Source organism: Alosa sapidissima, chromosome 16 (genome assembly GCF_018492685.1).
Source record: "Alosa sapidissima isolate fAloSap1 chromosome 16, fAloSap1.pri, whole genome shotgun sequence".
NCBI classification, from domain to species: Eukaryota; Metazoa; Chordata; class Actinopteri; order Clupeiformes; family Clupeidae; genus Alosa; species Alosa sapidissima.
The window spans coordinates 19,287,975-19,310,474 of record NC_055972.1 but is presented as its reverse complement, the minus strand read 5'-3'; the positions used below and the strand labels follow the sequence as shown (position 1 = coordinate 19,310,474).

At 41.8% G+C, this 22,500-nt stretch overlaps 1 protein-coding gene across 2 annotated transcripts in view; it reads left to right on the top strand.

Annotated features, from left to right (window-relative positions):
* stpg4 (sperm-tail PG-rich repeat containing 4) overlaps positions 1 to 8,522 on the top strand; it is a 13,276-nt gene extending 4,754 nt beyond the window's left edge. For both annotated transcript variants that reach the window (XM_042065597.1, XM_042065596.1), the window contains 2 exons: positions 7,803 to 7,913; positions 8,257 to 8,522. In XM_042065597.1, the coding sequence (XP_041921531.1) occupies positions 7,803 to 7,913; positions 8,257 to 8,367 (222 nt within the window). In that variant the 3' untranslated portion in view covers positions 8,368 to 8,522. The remainder of the gene's footprint in view (positions 1 to 7,802; positions 7,914 to 8,256) is intronic.
* Positions 8,523 to 22,500: the final 13,978 nt, after the last annotated feature.

Genomic DNA, 22,500 nt, shown 5'->3' with positions numbered 1-22,500 from the left:
TGCAGACAACAAACGTCTCTCTGTTCCTGTTCAGCATGTTCAGGAGGTTTTGGGCTATCTGCTTTTTGACGGAAAAGTGTTAAGTTTGTGTTACAGTTTTTTACAACTGTTTACACACATTTTTAAAACTCTGTGTCTATTTTTCAAAACTCCACAACAAAACCCACAATTGCTCACTCAAAATGCAAAATGCCTCAAATCTCCAGCAAAATGACACACAACATTCAAAATGTCATAAACACATGTTTAAAGCAAACATTCGCCTCACATTATAAACACTTTTGTCATAATATGACATTTTGGATACATCATGTACACACTGTTGCTCAAAACCTAATGCTCTTCTGTCTTTCATATGCTTTATGTATTTCCATACAAGAGTGAAAGTTACGGTATCTACAGAGAGAAGTTGAAATACACAGTAAAAATGCTAGCAATATTGAAACCAAAAATAGTTATTTTTCCCAGATAATTTGCTGCTGCGAATACAGTATTTTACAGGCAGCAAGAAAAAAAAAGCAAAATACAATGACCACCAGATTTACATGGAGTTTTGAAAAAGCTGATTTTGCCTACAGTTTTTTACAACTGTTTACACACGTTTTCAAAACTCTGTGTCTATTTTTCAAAACTCCACACACAAAACCAACAATTGCTCACCAAAATGCAAAATGCCTCAAATCTCCAGCAAAATGACACACAACATTCAAAATGTTATAAACACATCTTTAAATCAAACATTCGCCTCACATTGCAAACACTTTTGTCATAATATGACATTTTGGATACATCATGTACACACTGTTGCTCAAAACCTAAAGCTCTTCTGTCTTAGGCTTTCTATATGTATTTTCATACAAGTGAAAGTTACGATATCAACAAAGAGAAGTTAAAAATACACAGTAAAAATGCAAGCAATATTGAAACCAAAAATAGTGATTCTTCACAAATAATTTGCTGTTGCGAATACAGTATTTTACAGCTAACAAGAAAAAAAGCAAAGCAGAATACAGTGACCACCAGATGTACATGGAGTTTTGAAAACACTGATTTTTGCCTACAGTGTAAGACGGAAATGACTGACTATACTATCGAATTGCTTTGCTTTTCGTGGGTCGTGTACAGTATGTATTCATAGGCCTATAGACCCTTTCAACTGAAGAAACAAACAATCCTAAGCGTTCCTAAGGCATTTCTGGAGGCACAGAAAAATGTATTGAGCTAATGGTACTGGGCAAACAAAAATAGAGTAAAAAGACAAATTTTACATAAAGTCAACTTGTTGTGGAACATTACTGTAAGCTACTGTAAGTCCGATTACTGTAATTTTCCTTTCAAAGTATCTGCATTGGTTCTGAATAGTTCAACCGGAAATCCTCTAGGAGCAGATTGAAAGGGTCCATACCTACATATAGAGTATATCTATTCATAGGCCTATACTAAGGCAATGATTGGATGGTGTTCAGTAAAGTAAAGAGTGTTTACACATGTGAAGAGAGAGAGTGAAGCACTGGTGATTTAGTGTGGCATTTTGATGGGTTGTGTTTGAAAAACGAAATCAAGTTACTTCCTGATAGATTTTTGTGTGTTAGGTAGAAAATTGTGTGTGGTGTTTTGCAAAATGTGTTTTAGTCAATTGAAAACTGAGTCAAACACTGATAATTATGACCGCCGCGCAGCGAAGCGGCGGTCATATAGGTTTAGTCAGATTTTTTTTTTCTTTTTCGCATGCCCAAATTTCCGTCAATGATTCCCGGGACACTGAAAGACCGGGGTACACGAAACTTGGTGGACATGTAACCCCACATGGATAGCATGGAACCATCGTTTTTCGTTTTGATCTGTAGCCCCCCTGCTGAATTGGACCCCCCGAAAGGAGGGTAGGGCAGACACAGTTTTCTGTGAATATCTCGAAAACTGTAGGGTTTAGGAGGACCATTTTTTTTTTGTATGTTGATCTCAAGGGGCCATGTCAACCCATTCCATAACCACTCATTTCATGTATAGCGCCACCTAGTTAAACACAAAAAAGTAAAAATGAGGTGGTGTAATTGAAGGTATCTGTGACCTAACATAGTCAAAACTGCACGAAATTGGAAGTGTAGGATCATTATGACACCCTCTGTATGCACGCCAAGATTTGTGGAATTCCGTTCATGGGGGGCCACACAATAAATTAATTTATGTTACTATACACCAACTGGCCTGTAGGTGGCCGGAGACAGTTTTCTGTGAATATCTCGAGAACCGTAGGGCCTAGGAGGTCCACCTTTTTTTTGTATGTTGGTCTTAAGGGGGCATGTCAACCCATCCCATTACCACTTATTTCATGTATAGCGCCACCTAGTTAAAAATTAAAAAGCAAAAAATTAGGTGTTTTCATCTCAATATCTCTGGCTGACAAGGTCAAAACTGCACGAAATTAAAAGTGTAGGATCATTATGACACCCTCTGAATGCATGCCAAGTTTTGTGTACTTTCGTTCATGGGGGGCCTTACAATAAAATAATTTATGTGCACATTTAGTGACGTACACCAACAAGGATTCCCGGGACACTGAAAGACCGGGGTACACAAAACTTGGTGGGCATGTACCCCCACATGGATAGCATGGAACCGTCATTTTTCGTTTTCATCTGCAGCCCCCCCGCTGGACTGGACCCCCCGAAAGGAGGGTAGGGCAGACACAGTTCTCTGTGAATCTTTTATGGTATGTTGGTCTCAAGGGCCCACATCAACCTGGCTCATAATCACTCATTTGTGATTTGCCCCCCCACAAAATGAAAATCAGTAGGATTAAAAGAAAGCCAAAATAAATATTCATCATCATCATCATGGCTGCATTTTCAGTATTGGCGAGAAGTAGTCGTTTGTCCACTAGATGGCGCATCGTTGCAGTGAGACGTAATTTTGTTGGAAGTTAAAAGTGGGTTGGAAAAAACAATGGACGCTTCATACAAGGACTGTAATTTACCGCAGCGAACATCTAATAAGGATAGGACGATGTTCACATGAAGTGTAATTCCCATTTCTTCTTGAAGCCGAAATAAATCTGAGGATGTTTATCGGACATGCTTGGTTTTTACTGCAGGTACGTTAATCTTGTAATATCAATAAGGACCTAGGTAATGTTACCGTTAGCATTGGTTGAGTGATGGAGGCATTTGATTTATTGCATTTGTAGAAAACTATAAATGCGGTTATACCAAGCAAATGTATAGCAGCACTGTTTGTATCTTTCGACTGTCATTTATTGCACGTGCTACAAAATCATTCTGTGCAATGGAAGATTTACCAACGTTACACCGGTCTGATACAGTTTTGCCTATACATGCGTGAGACTGAGACGCCTGTTTATTTTGTTTTAAGTGCGTGCAGGGTGTGAGAGGGGAATCGATGTGCTTTGATTACAGCTTGGTAGTTGTAGTCTGTGAAATTATAAAGCACGTGTGTGTGAAGTATCCAAACAATGACACCTTCATTTCATTATGGCTGCTTTAGCAAAACACCTTAAGCTACTGTGTAGTGGGTCCCATTTAGAAGTGGCTACTTCATTCGCGCTTTCCTTGACTCATGGAGCTGCGTGAATGTTATTACAACTTTTCGCCACGATATGACAGTTTAAGTCCGCTTGATACTGTAAGGCGTAAGCCATTGGTTTCCAAAGGAGATTTTATTTGTGTCGCCAGCATAGCCTATTGACAATTTATGTTGTAAATAGGCCTACCTTATAATCCTACCTGTAGCTTAGGGAAGCTAACAGCTTTCTATTAGGATCTAGTTTGTTAGTTACCGTTTTGTCATAACTCCCTGATGCATTTTTGCATTTAGAATAGCCAGAGCGTGTATATCTCAATCGGAAAATTAAACAATATCGGGTGCCTATGGACTAGGCTGGGTGAACCCAGCCTGATCTGCCCGCTATTTATTTTTTGATTTCTTAAAAGATTGAGCTTGGTCTGATGAAAGCCAGACTAGCCATGGACCTCAGTTAAACAATGCAAGGGAACATGAATCAGCCTATATTTGCACTAACAATAACGGACAAAAGCTCTTCAACTTTGGCCCGTTAAAAAGTGTATGAACAGTCTAGCGACGCATTTCATCAAGGCCCATTTGGACATGTCAGTTATTTGCACCACTGGTTAGATGTAAAACAGCATTTCGTTTCAGACTAGGCTACTGTTACTTAATTTGTGCATTAACAATAACGTTTCAGACTACTGTTACTTAATTTGTGCATTGACAATAAAATATTACATGAACTAAAGATGACTAAAATCTTATGTAGAAGAAGAAACATTCATAAAAAATCCATCCATCCAAAAATGACCTTTGTTTTTGATAGCTGTTGAAAACGGCATGGAACTGACAGAGATGTTTTTGTTTAAAAATACATAAAAAATAAATAAATAAATAAATAAATAACATTATGCTGATACCTTTTGCTTTTCCCAAATACAATGTAGCCTACAGGTGTAAGTGACCTTTCATCAATCCAGTTGCAATGGATGAACTGTGATGAACTCCCCTACTTGTGATTGTTTAGAGATTTTAAAGGTTTTATAACAATTCTACATCTTCTTTGGCTATTCTACAATCTATTCACCTTTTCAGCACCAGTAGGGTACTTTCTGTGCAGCCGCACACACACACTCAGGCATGCCAAACAAGCATACACAAAAGTTTCAAGAGTGGGGGATGGAGTAAAATATGGAGACAAATTGAAGTGTGATTTATTTTCGCGGAACGGATGTACAGGACTGAGCGGCGGTCATATTTTGTACCGCTATGCGGTACGTCTAGTTAGTGTATGGTTTTGCAGATTTGGTGTGGGGTTATGATGTTTAGAAAACATGTTTAGAAAATTGTGTGACAAGAAAAGATTTAGTGTGTAAGCAGTTTAAAAAAACTGTAAGACGGAAATTACTGACTACTATCAAACTAGATGTACCGCAGAGCGGTACAAAATATGACCGCCGCCCAGTCCAGCACATTTTTTCCACAAAAAGAAATCACGCTGAAAGGCCTATATGATTCTGTCTCACTAAATTGCATTATCCACACTCAATTCTCACAGGTATCTGCTATACAACAAGTACCAAAACATGATTAGTTCATAGATTTCACATGTAAAATTCATTTTATACAACCCCACCTCCATCTTGCCTGTTCATAATTCTGAGAAATTCTTGATTGTTTGTGTTATGTTTATGTTATGTGTGTGGGTGTGTGTGTGTGAGTGTGAGTGTGTGTGTGTGTGTGTGTGTGTGTGTGTGTGCGTGTGTGCATGCTTGTGTGTGTGTCTGCGTATGTGCCTGTGCATGCAAGCGTACATATGTCTACTGTGTGAGTATGTGTCATACGTATGATTACTGTGAATGTATGTGTGTGTGTGTGTGTATCTGTTTGTGCACATGTGTGCCCATGAAATGGGTTAACATGACCCCTGGAGGCAAACATACGGAAAAAAATGGTCATCCTAGACCCTACAGTTCTCAAGATATTCACAGAGAACTGTGTCTGCCCTACCCTCCTTTCGGGGGGTTCAGTCCAGTGGGGGGGCTACAGATCAAAACGAAAAATGACGGTTCCATGCTATCCATGTGGGGGTACATGCCCACCAAGTTGGTGTACTGTACGTCACTAAATGTACACATAAATTATTTTATTGTAAGGCCCCCCATGAACGAAAGTACACTAAACTTGGCATGCATTCGGAGGGTGTCATAATGATCCTACACTTTTAATTTCGTGCAGTTTTGACCTTGTCAGCCAGAGATATTGTGATGAAAACACCTAATTTTTTGCTTTTTAATTTTTAACTAGGTGGCGCTATACATGAAATAAGTGGTAATGGGATGGGTTGACATGCCCCCTTAAGAACAACATACCTAAAAAAGGTGGACCTCCTAGGCCCTACGGTTCTCGAGATATTCACAGAAAACTGTCTCCGGCCACCTACAGGCCAGTTGGTGTATAGTAACATAAATTAATTTATTGTGTGGCCCCCCATGAACGGAATTCCACAAAACTTGGCGTGCATACAGAGGGTGTCATAATGATCCTACACTTCCAATTTCGTGCAGTTTTGACTATGTTAGGTCACAGATACCTTCAATTACAACACCTCATTTTTACTTTTTTGTGTTTAACTAGGTGGCGCTATACATGAAATGAGTGGTTATGGAATGGGTTGACATGGCCCCTTGAGATCAACATACAAAAAAAAATGGTCCTCCTAAACCCTACGGTTTTCGAGATATTCACAGAAAACTGTGTCTGCCCTACCCTCCATTCGGGGGGTCCAGTCCAGCGGGGGGGCTACAGATCAAAACGAAAAACGATGGTTCCATGCTATCCATGTGGGGTTACATGCCCACCAAGTTTCGTGTACCCCGGTCTTTCAGTGTCTCTGGAATCATTGACGGAAATTTGGGCATGCGAAAAAAAAAAAAAAAAAAATCTGACTAAACCTATATGACCGCCGCTTCGCTGTGTTCGGGGGGTTAGTGTATGTATTCATAGGTCTATAGAAAAAAATACTGTATTGAGCTAAGTCGACTTTTTGTAGAACATTACTGTAAGCTAAAGTCAGATTACTGTAATTTTCCTTTCAAAGTATCTGCGTTGGTTCTGAACATTTCAACCACAAATCCTCTAGGAGCAGATTGAAAGGGTCCATACCTACATAGAGAGTATATCTATTCATAGGCCTATACTAAGGCAATGATTGGATGGTGTTCAGTAAAGTAATGAGTGTTTACACATGTGAAGAGAGAGAGTGAAGCACTGGTGATTTAGTGTGGCATTATGATGGGTTGTGTTTGAAAAATGAAATCAAGTTACTTCCTGTTAGATTTTTGTGTGTTAAGTAGAAAATTGTGTGTGGTGTTTTGCAAAATGTGTTTTAGTAAATTGAAAACTGAGTCAAACACTGAGAATTAGTGTATGGTTTTGCAGATTTGGTGTGGGGTTATGATATTTGGACGACATGTTTAGAAAATTGTGTGACAAGCAAAGATTTAGTGTGTAAGCATTTGAAAAAAACTGTAAGACAAACCTTACGTTGCATGGTGGTCTAGAAATGATTCTTCATGTGTAATCAATGTATAGTTTAAACATTTACTGAAAGCCATGATTGACATAGAATTCTTTATATATACTTGCCTCATCCTGAATTAAGCTTAGACCCTTGGTTGTATTAATTCAGTGTGAGACATCTGGAACATTCTCCACCACGTGGGGCCTATAACCATAATCACTGGGGGAAGTAGGGAAGGGGGGCTGTGTAGAGCATCATTTAGCATCTCGCGTTTCCAGCCTGGGTGAAAGGGTTAAAGTGAGGGGGAGGGGGTGAAAAGATCTGTACTGCAGACATGGGAATCCCCTCCACACACACACACACACGCACACACACACACGCACACATATACACACAAGCTGGGAGAGGCCAGCAGAGTTGTGAGTGTGTGTGTGAGTGGGATGTGATGTGGTGTGTGTCAGAGGTACGTGCAAAATATGTGCTCCGCTATGCCCTCTGTTCAAAAACACTGGTGTGAAATAGAGAAGAATTAGCACCTGTGGGGTAGGGTGGTGCTGGGTGGCACAGACGGCATGCCTGGCATATCCACACAAGACCAGCTCCAACCACATGAATGAGACTGTCATATACTCCAGTGTCAGTGTGCATCGGGTTCATTGCATGCCTGTGTGTGCTTGTGTGTGTGTGTGTGTGTGTGTGTGTGTGTGTGTGTGTGTGTGTGTGTGTGTGTGTGTGTGTGTGTGTGTGTGTGTTACAGAGAGATGGCCCCGCTCCTGGACAGTATGAAGTGAAGACTCCCCAAAGCTCCACACCAGGCATCTCTTCCTGCTTCAGGTCCACTGTACCACGCCTTCATTCTGTGCGCTCGGTGGGTCACTGTGTGTGTGTGTAAAGGGTGTCTATGCGTTCACTTGTGAATCTGTATATGTGCAAGTGTGTGTGAGACACTCTTATATCCCCAACATTGGATTTTGATACTATATTATGCCTAATAATTAAAGATCGCATCTTTGTATACAATATAAACATTTATAGTATGTTATCTTTTCATCTTCTACAGTATCAGTATTTTCTTTGTGCAATATATCATGCATTGCAACGATATGTTACATGTTATTTTCCATATAGTTTGTACACATTATGTAACTGGTGCTGTGTGCTGTATGCTGTTTAATGTGCTGGATATTGATGACGAGTCTTGTGCACGGCAGAGGACTCCAGGGCCAGGGACATATGAGCCGTCATGGCAACCAGGGCAACACCTGGCCACCGAGGCGGACATGGGTCGCAACCAAGGCGTCTTCTTCCGCAACGTCTTCTGAGGCCAGACATCGCATCCAGCTGTCAATCAAATCTCTATCCTGCATGATGTTCACAGGTTCCCCTCCCATCCTGTCACTTGTGTTAGCCAGGCTTTGGACAGTGTGTGATGTTATTTTACCTCCATCCAAGTAAAATGACAAAACTTGCTGAATGATCACTGCGTTCATTATTTAGCATTTAACACATACACGCACACACACACACACACGCACACACACACACACACACACACACACACACACACACACACACACATACACACACACACACATACACACACACACTCTCTCTCTCTCTCTCTCTCACACACACACACACACACACCTTCATGTTCAAAAGTACCTCATATACACATCATAACTTATAACTCACAAGCCACAAGCTTTATACAAGCACAAATTCTTGGATCCTTTTTCAAAAATGTCCCTCACACAGAACTAAAGAGTGATTCATTTAGACAATCCCAAGCGCACAATGATGGCATGATGTGAAATGCCAGGCCAGTGACTGACCCAGTGCTCCCCACTCCCTTGTGCTCTGAGCCCGCTGCTGTGCTGTGAATGCAGCTCAGTCGCCTGTGAAAAGGTGCTAAGCTAGGCTAAGCTAGGCGCTCCAGCCATGGCCTATGTGGCCTCTCCACACTCATTCAGCGCTAAACAAAGAGGTCGGCCGCACACAATGAAACAGCTGTTTTCATCAGGTCTGCCGACTCAACACAACATCGCATGGCGGGGCAACAGGGCTGGGGAGGAGAGAAAAACAGATGAAATGAGAGGGGAAGACAGAAAGAGATGGAGAGAGAGAGAGGGGGGGGGGGGGTAGAAGATAGCTGGAAAAAAAGAGAAAATGAAGAGATTCAGGGAGAGATAGAGAGGTGTACAGAGATAGAGAAACACATGTAGAGAGAGAGATAGAGAGACAGATTGCCGTGATCTGGGTAAACGTGTGTTAATCATTGTTACAAATCACAGGAGGAGACATATAGTTCAATGTGGATGAGTATAGAGGAGATGGAAAGGTAGGCTACGTTGTGAGTAAATCCATGTTCCTCTGTGTCGAGCTTCATGTTTGTGTCTCCGCCGCACTCAGCGCTCTCTGAATATTTCATGCGCTCGCCGCGTCTCCAGACACAAATGGATCCCTTTTTTCCCGGCAGAACTCCGTGTGGTACGGTCACAGAGCATAGCACAGGCCCACCTCCCATTCTCATTCTCATCCACCAGATCTCACCACTTAGCCAGGATGGACTCCCTCTCCTCTCTGTGGGGAGACAAAGCTATTTTAGGTCCCCGAGGTTACTGGTAGTCAGTCACCCAGCCTATGGTGCAATAATTCTGCAAGCAATGTGAATGAGTCAGGCTCATTGCTTTGGGAATCAATATATGCTCAGGTGCTCAGGTACTTTACTCAGACATTCTAGAATCTGTACTGTACTATTTCTCTGCAATATAGAACACACTAACACTTCCCTCGAGAGAAGTTTGAAGTCATGTTTTTGTTTTGCATCCCAGCAATGCCCTTAGGACACGAATTAACTACCCCTTGTGTGGGATAAAAATGTCAGGATTCTGAGAAGGTCCATGTTTTTCTTTGGCTGCAAATCCCATGCTAACCTTAATATTGTCTCAACACAGCAATTTAAGAACACAACAACTTAATCCCCAGCACTACACTCGAAGCCAGTCAAGTGTGTGTGTGTGTGTGTGTGTGTATGTGTGTGTGTGTGTGTGTGTGTGTGTATGGCACGTAACACAACCACTGGTGACGGCAGAGGCAGGGTAACGGATACCCAACTGCTGAGATCTCTTGCCTCTCCCAGGAACAACCACCAGTCCTGCTGCAAGTAATGACAATACTTAACACTAACTGTGCACATGTGTGTGTATGCTGATGCAAACATGTGGTGTGTGTGTGTGTGTGTGTGTATTGCTCCATCTGACCAGCGTGTGTGTGCTTCTGGTCGGCGGTCACGCCATCAGGACCCTGATAATCCGCTCATCCCAGAAAGCATCACTGCTGCTGATGCTGCTGACTCTGCTGCCCTAGAGATCTGGCCACTGAACCGCCGACACACGAGTGTGTTGGAAGGGTTTCCATTCAAAAGAGACAGTGAAGCGATGTTTTAATAGGCAGGCTAGCTGCAGCTAACCTGACTCGCCAGATTAATTTCATTCCGCCTAGCTCTACTCATCCATCTGGGATCGATCCATTTGAGCGGTGTTTCAGAAGGCTGGGCCTTATCAAAAATCCTTGCATATGATTGGATAAGCCACTAGTCCGTCATCTATTGACATGCTACTTCAACCACTCACATCGAATCCAACCTGTGACGCTGAGAACAGTCTCACAGTCGCTTCTACGCTACGTCACATCTATGAAACTCCCGCCCTGCGTCCTGATTGGCTCTACCATAAAATCTGGTGCCGAAATCACTCTGAACGGAAGCGATCCCAGATGGATGTGAGTGGAGCTAGGCGGAGCTAGAAGGAACGAAATTCATCTGGCGAGAGTCAGGTTAAGCCGCAGCAGCGCCGCATCAGAGACGTTTCCGGTTTGAATGTGCATATAAAATGTGACGCAGCATCCACGGAACACAGGCGGAATACACACGCCATGCTTGCAGTGTGATTAGGCCCTGTCATGGGATAATAATACGTGTGGGTTACATATAAGCTTAATGTGGCACATGACCACAATGTGTTGTCGTAGCCTACATCCAGATAAATCAAGAATGTTATAACATATTTACACATCATCATACATATCCAACCAACCCTTACAAAAAGGGTGGTTTAAAAACATTTCCTGTGGACAGTAATGTGAATGCATGAACAGAGTATTTCCCTTTGTTCTTTGTTCTGATGTTAAAGGCGCAGTCAGGGATTTTGCAGGAAATTGCGTTTGTTTGTGTTTATGTATATTAACATTTATTAGCAGACCCTTTTGTCCAAAAAAACGTACATTATTTTGACCAAGGCCCAAAAGAATCATGCCAGAGAGGCAACTTCCTCCTGAATCTCCAACATTGTAACGTATGGAGTGGGATGGTAATGAGAGGAATGGTTTGTGCCACAGTCTGTGTTTGCGTCACAGTCTGCCTTTGTTCAGATTCGCCAATTTTTAAGTGGTCATTTCAAAGTCCGACATTTACATATGAAGTCGGAAACAAACGTTTTTGACATACATTCTGTTGCTATTTCTAGGTCATTATTAGCTACGCCTTGGACAAGTTCCAACACTGTGGAAGACATCATGTCTCACCCCTGTCCCTAAGAAGCCACACCCTAGTGAGCTTAATGACTACAGACCTGTCGCTCTTACATCACATGTGATGAAGACAATGGAGCGATTGGTCTTAGGCATGCTCAGACCCCAGGTACGCCATGCACTAGACCCGTTACAGTTTGCTTACCAGGAGAAAGTGGGCGTGGACGATGCCATCACTTATCTTCTACACAGGACACATTCCCACCTAGACAAGGGGAAAAGTGCTGTGAGAATCATGTTCTTTGATTTCTCAAGTGCTTTTAACACCATCCAGCCCCTCAGATTGGGAGACAAGCTCTTGCAGATGGGTGTGGACGCTCACCTGGTAACCTGGATTACAGATTACCTGACCGAGCGACCACAGTTCGTCAGACTGAAGAACTGTCCCTCTGACACTGTGATCTGCAGCACCTGAGCGCCACAGGGAACTGTGCTCTCTCCAGTCCTGTTCACCCTGTACACATCTGACTTCTGCTACAACACCGAGTCATGCCACATGCAGAAGTTTTCTGATGATACTGCAATTGTGGGGTGTATCAGGAACGGGCAGGAGGAGGAGTACAGGAGCCTGGTGGAGGACTTTGTGCAATGGTGCAAACTCAATCATCTTCAACTTAACACTTCAAACACCAAGGAGATGGTGGTGGATTTCCGCAGGTCTAAGCCCACTCTGCTACCAGTTCACATTGATGGGGTCAATGTGGAGGTGGTTAGCACCTACAAGTATCTGGGTCTCCACCTGGACAATAAACTGGACTGGTCAGCCAACACTGATGCACTCTACAAGAAAGGGCAGAGCAGGCTGTACTTCCTGAGGAGGCTGCGGTCCTTCAATGTGTGCAGTAAGCTCCTCAGGATGTTCTACCAGTCTGTTGTTGCCAGCGTCCTCTTCTATGCAGTAGTATGCTGGGGTGGAAGCACAAGGAAGAAGGATGTGGGGCGAATTGACAGGCTGGTAAGGAAAGCTGGCTCTGTAGTGGGAGCTGAACTGGAGTGTATCACTTCACTATCTGACAAAAGGACCCTGAACAGACTGATCAACATCTTGGACAATGAGTGTCACCCACTCCACAGCACTATTGTTAAACAGAAGAGCCTGATCAGCTGGAGACTTCGCTCACTGCCTTGCACAACTGACAGACTGAGAAAGTCATTTGTCCCCAGGGCCATTGAACTGTTCAATGCCTCACTTAAGGGAAGAGGAGAGATAGACTTCTCTGCATAGTCTGTCTGCCTCTTCATCCCCTCCATGTTTGGTACTGCCTGTCCACTAGCCACTTGTACCACTGTCTTTATGCCTCACTGTTTGCGTGCTATATTAGCACATTAGCACATATGCATAACCCCCCCCTCCATGCCACAGCCGAACTGTGGCCACACTTATACATTTTCTTAAATAGTTAAATATATAGATATATAGACTTTCCTTTACTTTATTTATATTTTATATTGACTTACTCATTTGCACTATCACCATGACCACTATCACCATTGCACTACCACCATGACACTCATTCACACAGAGCACCTTACCATACCTTACTATGCACAGAGAATCACAGGCTCAGTCCCTGCCTCAGTCATTGCAAGCGCCTCTGATTTATTAATCACCACTATGTGGATACTGTTTTTAGAATTGATTTAGATTAAGTGTTAGTATAATTTGTAATTTTGTTATTTGTATTTTAGTATATTTTTATATATTGTATTAAGTGTTAGTATAATTTGTATTTTAGTATATTTATCATATTCTTTATCTTCTACTGTCCTTACTGCTTAGTTGTGTTTTTATATTATATACTTTAATTACTCTTCTGCTGTTAAATAATGTGTTTGTCTTGTATGTATGCTGCTGAGACCTTGAATTTCCCCTGGGGATCAATAAAGTATCTATCTATCTATCTATCTATCTATCTAGCTGTTACAAACTACAGAAATGCCTCATAGCACCTTTTAAATAGCATTTCTTCCTCACATAACATAACTGTTTCCTGTTTGAATTAATTCTGTTACCAACCTTTACAAAGTATTGGTATCAATTTAGAGATCAAGAGAGACCAAGATTTATTCCAGTGTATTGGATTATTCATCTAACTTCCGGCACTATACAGCCCAAGAGGGCAGCACACTAATGGCTCTGTGGGAGCCCCCTCCACCTCCACCACAACAGCCACGCGTGGAGGCCTCGCAGTAGAGCGCCATACCTCACAAAGTGGCACCACTACACCAGTCAGGAGGGGTAATATTACAGTAGGCTACCCCATCGCAGTGTTGATGGGTGAGCAGACAAGCCCCTACAGACCTATTCAACAGCACATGAAATATGCACGATATAGAGAGCAACACTGTTTAGGACTAGGGGGAAAAGAGTGGGGCATGAGCATGCTTGTGCTTGATTACTGCCAAACAAAGATTTTGACAAGATCACTGAAAAAATATATGCTATTCTCCATAATCTTTGAAAAAAAAAAAAAAACTTTGAGGAGATGCTGCAAATGTGGCAGCATGCATTTCGAAAATAAAACCTACACCTTCATGAACCTTCAAGGAACCCTTTAGGCCTACCTCGTCCACCTAGATGGCAGGAGCATTTCTTGACCAGATGTGTTCCTGATTAGATCCAGATTGGGTCCAGAGCTGCATGCTGGCTGCGCTGAGATGCATACAGATCACTGCACATTTTCCAGGAACTTTCTTACTTTTATCTATTATTTATGGTAATATGGTAAAAAATTATTTCTACTTTGAACTTCAATCATCTACACAGTAGGCTATCTAATTTTCTTTACTACTTTCCTTAGTGACATATAGCTTTTTGAAACTACCTAAAAGGACAGCATTCCAGAGAATCGTCCAGAGATTGACCTCATGCTGGCCGTCCACTGCAGCTACATAATGGAAACTTGTGAACTTGACTGAGGCATTGTGATGGATTATTGTTGTTATTGGCTGACAGGGAAAGAGGAACTGTGTGTAATGATGACACACAGGCGTCTCGCTTATAGTGTAAGTTCACACACTGTAGTTCACACATGGGTCTAGGACTCTCAGATGTCCCCTTTCAAATGGGCTGACTAAATGATTGGCTGCACATGGTTAGCCTGGGTCAAGGGCACTGACGACATTGCCAAAATGCCAGTCAACCCATCCTGAGCCACTGCTTCCATCCACAGCGGTGAAGCTAATTACGGAATCACATGAATGATGTGCCACATTATAAGTTTGGCTTTCCTCCTTTTCCGACTTCCATCTCTCCCTTCCCCACTCTCCCTGTCTCCCTCTCTCTCTCACTCTGTCTCCCTGTCACCGTCTCTTTCTCCATCTCTCTCTCTCCTCTCTCTCTCTCTCTCTCTCTCTCTCTCTCCTCTTGCTCTCATTCAACTCTACTTTTATTATGCCCTTTATCCAAAACAGACACATCAGTCACCTGGTGTGCTTCCGTGACTGAAACTCTGCCAGGACCAAGTCACTGGACACCTGACCGCTTCATCTCACCTGGAAGGTTCCAGAAACCAGAGCCCTGTCCCCCGGGACGCCTGACGTTATCACACAGGCGCAGACGCGACAGAGTGGCACCAGCACAGGTGAGACCCACAGAGTGGCACCACCACAGGTGAGACCCACAGTCAAGCGGAAAAAGATTCAGAGACATCTCTCACAGAGTTTAGAGTAACTTTAGGATGTTGGTATTAGTCTTTACTGGTACTTTCTGATTTTTTTCACACAGGTGATGTTCAGTTCATATAGCCTAGCTGCTAACCTGAAAGTAACCTAAACAAAATCTAAATATTAGCAGATGATTCCTGTATCTTCTTGGGTAGACTTCTCAGACTAGTGAGAAGGCTGAAGAACTGTTATTAATTACAATTACCATTACATGCTTATAATGGTCATAGTAGTAATAGTAATAAAGTACAAAACAAAGCACATAGCTGTTAGAAAGCCATGCTTACTTCTTCAAAGCGGCATACAATCAGAATTACTCCTCTGTTTGAATTATCTTTGGCCTGGTGTCTTTTTATAACATAAACCTCATTTGTCACAGATCCAAAATGGCTGACCTCCCTGTCACAGTCTCGTGGCACTAAGCTTGTGGCCTGCTAGCCTTGTGTGGCACGCTGGTTGATGAGGAGCTGGGGCAAGGCGATGAATGGAGCCACCTCACACCCCGGTCAGCTGACGTCACGCTGAGAGGACATGGGCTGCTCGCCTATTCATTAATCTGGCTCCATTTACCAGCACTGTCGTGACCCGCTGCGAGCTGCACATATCTATCAACATACACACACACACACACACACACACACACACACACACACACACACACAGACACAGACACAGACACACACACACACACACACACACACACACACACACACACTTTTCATTTCATGTAATACTTAAGAGTTACAGCTGTGCAGCGGCAGTGCACTGGGACCTCCACCTCTTCTTGCCAGCTAGTTGAGGATACTACTATAATGTAGAGGTTGTAGGGCCTGTTCCGTGACAGATTTTATCAGTAGCCTTGGAATTATCTCCAGTTTCTCAGTATCTTCTTGCGCAGAGACAACCAATAGATAATAGAACTAAAGAATAGGCCAGTGGGTGTCTGAGGAAAGCTCTTCCCTTCTGACCATTTTAGTCCGTAATCAATAAGTGTTGTAACTGTACAACACTTAATCGTAATCCATAGGTGTTGTTTATGCTCTAGATACTCATGCAACCTGAAGAAGACCAGTCGTATTACCTCCACAAACTATGTATTAGTTTCCAGATGAACAAAAATATATGGCAAAAAGTATTGCAAATGGAGGCTAATACCAATCTTTTAAAATGTCTTAGTGGTTCCAAACATTTGGATGGTAGTGTAGGCCTACACATGGCCATACACGTGCACACGCACACACACACACTCCTTTTACAACCTCACGTTTCTGATTAATATCCATAAAGTAAAGCCTTTCCAGTAAGTGCCATGGTACAGTGCTCCTTCCTTCCCTGACAACACCCCATGGCACTCTGACCTAACCATGCCTCTCTACCTGTGGAGGACTGGACACTAGGTTTTGCTCTGGGTGCACAGGTGAGTTGGTAGGACAGGTGATCACTTCAGACAGCGTGGTGACACAAGCCTGGTGACCTATGTAGTGTTTTACCTTCTCCTATTAGAATGTCTATGTGATCAGGTTGTGTCAGATAGTGATCAGATGGTGTCATCTGGGAATGCACGGATATTAAGATTTAATAGTCACTGAAAATGTCATAGGGCCAGACGCCAACACCACCTCAGCACCAACAGCTGTCGCTGTGACTAGCATTTCATGAATCGAATCAGATAGCCTTATTGAATTGCTTTACAGATTGAATATGCCTGATTGATATGAGAGAGGGTTGAAGCAGGTCTTTGATGATAGGTTTGCACATTAGTGTAATTGTCCAGTGGTTAGCTGTGAAGATCATTTCCATTCACTGTCCCCTGAAAGGTTATAACTGATGTGACTATGAGGCTGCTCCATACTGCGGATCAGATTTTCTTTTCTTTGAATAATGAAAATTGACATATTTGGACAAATCTCCTTACTAAAAGCAAAAAGTACCAGCAACAAATATAAACTGAAGACACACAAAGTGTAACTCTGTCAGGAATAATAAGGAGTTAAGTTGTAAACTAACATTTTGAGGAGTGTGGTTACTGTGGTAACATAGGGAAAGTGTTATGCATACTCCTACTATGAACAACAACAGAATGGTGTCTAATGTCATGAAGAGTGACACAAGCATGATTGACAGCTCTTGAGCTATCGCTGTCAGGACAAACACTATCTGCATAATGTGAGGACTTACACCATTTGCTCCATTCATTTATTATTAAATGTCTGATATAATTACCTCAGCTGAATACCTGCACTATAATCTGGTGCTAGGCCATATTCAGATGAATTAAGCTATATCCATATTTAATATATACACACTGGTTTTAAATAGGTCACATGTATATATTAAAGTATTTCCACTTGAACATACAGATCATAAATTATTCTTTGTATTTGACAGATAATGACTAATGAGCCGCCCATCCACCCAAGCCACCCGCTTGACCTCCACACTGTGCTCAGACGAGCATTCTGATGGTGGATGGCAGAGAGTGGACTTCAAACACACTAAAGGCAAAAATAGAGGCCGCTGAGACCGGAGCTGATGAGAACCTAGGGGAGCGTCTAAGGACAGAAAATGTTTACACTAGCAAAATCATGCAGAGTACGGGAGACCAGGGTTGGTTGTCACAATTTTTACTCATGCATGAATTGCTCATCTTCAAAAACTCTTTCAGCAGTAATTCCTACATGAAATGAAAGCTTGGGGTCTTGGCTTTAAATGTGTATAATTTTTACTTTTAGAATGTATTGTAACAGGGAGCAATTAACCATCAAAGACACTCTGACACAATCTGACAATCAACCTCATCACGGGGTTGGTTGTCACAGCGTATGGGGTTGGTTGTCCCTATAGAGTTTCAATGGGATTTCAGTGATAAAATGGGATCTTAAAAAATGATGTGTAACTTTTTACTTTTTTAAGCTAGAAACTGCAAATAAGTTTTAATATAAATACCACCCCTATGATAGTTGTCATCAATGTCTTTTATGTTTAAACAATGGGATTAAAGGAGGTGATCAGTTACTTGAATTGTCTACTGTGTTGAGAAATAAAATGAAATCATTTTCAGTGCTAAAACCTCTTTATTATCATGTAAGTTGCAAACAAAGTTGCAAACACAGTGACAACAAACACATGTGACAACCAACCCCACGAGCTATGTGACAACCATCCCCAACTGACCTCTTGACAAAGATGTTAGACTTGATAGCTAAAATATGACTCAAAATAAAGCTACTACCTTTGGCTTTTTAATGAGTGTTTTGTTTTTGAACTACTATTATCCTACAAGCTCTCAATACAAAAACAACACCAACATGAAAATTTACTCTGACCCATGAAATTTAAAAATTGTCTCCTCACCTCAATGCTGTGTGTCTGCTCAGCAAAATTCCTAGTGCAAATGAGTAAGCTATCAAAGGGTAACAGTTTGATATCAAAATTTTACCACAGCATCACCCAGGGATGGATTACTGCACGGGCCTACTGGGCCCAGGCCCAGGGGCCTAAGGGGTCATGGGGCCCTGAAGCCCAAGCCTTAGCATGGAATCATTGCCTCAATATCAACAAATCAGGATGTAGGCTATGAATCTGATTGTATTTAGTATTGGCCATCCCCAAAATGCACCAGCATACAGGAAACCACATCAAACAAATAAAACATTTTCTGGGGGAGGACCCCCCCCCCCCCCACACACACACACACACATATACGACAATTAGTGGGGGGCCCTTAATACATCTGGGCCCAGGGGCCCGAAAGTTCATAATCCGCCAATGGCATCACCTAGTGTGCCTGGAATAAGCAATGTGACAACCAACCCGTGAGACAACCAACCCCGGTCTCCCCTACAAAGCAAAGTGGTTGCAAATAAAAATGTTGTTTGAGGGATACACTATAAGAGCAAGTTACCTCAAGAGTGAGGATAAAGTACAACAGTGAGGAAAGACACACATAACCTTGTTAGGACTACTTAAACAGAAGTGAACGTATGAACACATACACAAGGAGAGCTAACACTATAATGAGTATTACAGTGTGGGTAAATAGTGTGAAATATTAGAATGGATTTCTAATGACATGAGTGGCATTAACCCCTCCAGGTCCAGGATGAGTGACATTATTTGGGTTCATACAATTATGATACCCCCAGTACTGGCGCAGCTTAATGGGAGGACTTACACTACACTGTTTCCTTTCATTCATTATTCAATTTCAGTCATAGCGACCCCAGTTCATAACCTGCGTTACTTGATGTTGTTGATCATTCAGAAGGGATATGCCAATAACATCTTTGTATTGGTCTTGAAGTTTACCATGTGTATGGTAAACTAGTCAAACCCCAATGTGTAGATAACCTTGTTAGGATTATAAAAGACTTTGACTGACTTGTTTGCGCTGAAGTTTTATGACACATACGCATAACTGCTATTTTATTGAGGAAACAACATGATTAAACGTTAATTTTTAAAGTGTGACAACTGTTACAGTTTTTTCTGAATGCTTAAACACATTTTTTGTAACTATGGCTTCAAACTGAGTCTACCTTGTGCACAGAGAAAGCAAAAGCCAGATGTGTTTTTTATTCATACCATCAGTGTGTTGTTGGCACATTGTGTGCTTACTATTGTGATGGCTTGTGTTTACTGTTAGATACGAAAACACCATTTTTACGAAGGTGTGAAGAGTTAAGCAAGGTGTGTTAGCTTTTGCAAGAGAACTACAATGTTTTGCTGATTGGGTGAGAGGTTTTGCCATTTGTGTGTAGACTTTTGCAAAAAAAGCCATAGTTACAAAAAATGTGCTTAAGCAATCAGAAAAAACTGTAATTCTTAACCAGATCAAAGCATATAAAGGTGAGAGAGAGATGAGATATCAGTAGAGAGAAAGATCCTCTGTCCACATCATCATGAAGACTACTACAGCTCTACTGGTGTTGCTGGGCTGCTGTTTGGCTGAGACGCTTCAAGCTGCCACAGTTAGTGAGAAAGAAGCGAATGAGGTTATGGGAGCTGGGAGCAGGGAGCTGAACCTTCAGACACGGCCTCTGTTCAGCAAAGCTGCCCGTCCGACATCCACACGGTGCTGAGAGAGATGAACGCTCTGATAGTGGAACAGAGAGTGGAACTCCGACATACCAAGACACAAATGGAGGCCCTACAGCGACAAAATAAGGGTAACTGACCATGAATTACATTTCTGCCAGAACCATCTCTATATGAAATGCTGTGGCAAAATTAAGCTCAGTTCAACTCATCTGTCTCATCTTTGTTTAAGTACATTAAGACTTACATTATTTGTGTCATACACGGCTGTGTATTTTAATCTCTGTTGAGCATTTGGTAATGAGGTGTGTATATTGTGTCTGTTGGTGTATGCTAGTCAGTTCATAGATGTTGGTTTGTTGTCTCTCAGTCCAGAAACAGACAATGATGTCTATGGAGGCCAGACTGAGGTACAGTGAGGGCATAGTGACCCAGCTGAGGAGTGCTTATGATGGTAAACATCTACATTTACATTTACTTTACATTATTCATTTAGCAAACACTTTTTACATGTCAGTTATATTACAAGGACCATTGTCTTCGGAGCAATTCACGGTTAAGTGTCTTGCTCAAGACCACAATGGTGGAAGCTGGGAATTGAACCCACAACTTTTCTAGCTACTGCATGCTAACCCAACTCCTTAACCACTACACTACCACCGCCCCACAAAACAACATACACTAAAAAAGCCCATTGTTATTATTATTGAACTAAACCATTGGAATGTACCTGCAAGAAAAATCTCAATATATCACTTACAATGTGAGAATATTTGGTGTGTTAATGTGTATGGGTGTATGTGTTGCATTATTTTCCAGCTCAGACAGTGCATCTGAGTGCTGTGGAGGCCAGGCTTAAAGCCAATGAAGCAGCTTTAGAGGAACAGAGAGTTTTCAGTACAGAGTCAAGACACTCACTACAGGAACTTCAGAGACTCAGTGAAGGTGAACTATGAACTCTACATAGCGGTAAAAAAGGCAAGCGTGCATCAGTGCTGTTGCATGTCATACAGTGCTGTATACATTGGCCAAAACTGGTGGTTGCATTCAAATTGTCCTGAAACAAATCAAACTCTAACCTCAAAAATGATAAACAAGCTAAAATCGTCAGTCACAGCATTAGAGCTCAGCACACACTACATCATTACAAAGCTAAATTAAAGGTCATATAAACATTCTTTTAAAACAAGGAAATACAAACTTCAACTTTACATTCCTTTACTTTAATTCCTTAACTATAATCATGTGCAGTATATCAAGTCAGCATTCAATTGATGGCTTTCATTGAAAGATTTACTGAAAAACATTCACACATCTTGCTTTCACAGGAAAAAAGGTGGCTTTTGCAGTATCACTAGAAACAAACACACACAGATACACTGGACCATACAACCATGGAATGACCCTGATCTACAAACACATTTTCACCAATATTGGCAATGTGTATGATCCTATAACAGGTAAATCGCAAGGCTGGTGGTATTATGATGGAAATGTGGGTGTTGTATTGGGTTTTATGATTGCAAAACATTGCCAATAACATAAATGTATCATATCAGAATTATTATATTATCAAATGCCATGACAGCCTAGAATGTGAGAAAGGCCACTCACATCATGACAATAAAGAGCAAAGGTGGATGAAAGCTATATGTTACGGCATATAGCATTTTCCATCACCTCCATAGTAACCAGCTGTCTTCTCTTGCTTCAGGGTTCTTCTCAGCACCTGTGAGGGGAGTTTATGAGTCCCAGTTCCATGTCGTTGCTGATGGTGGGAATGTCGTCACATCGGCAGAATTAAGGAAGAATACATAGAAACTAGTCGCAGTGTACAGTCACCAAGCCAAGGACACGAACAACGCATCTAATGGTGTGACTGCTGCTGGAGGCAAGCGATAAGGTGGATATTTACCTGCCTCCCAATTTCAGGGTGTTAGATAATGGCAATCACCACAGTACCTTCAGGGGACATCTACTCTTTCATGTTTAAGAGCCGCAAGTATAGTACACAACTCAACAGAAGTCAGTCATTACTCATACAGTATGATCAATAATTCATCATTTCAGTCCACAATTGCTCAACAATTTTTGTTGGTAGTGTGTATACAGTTGATAGTGTGCATGTTTTTTTCTACTTGTTTTGTTGTGTTTTTTTTCTA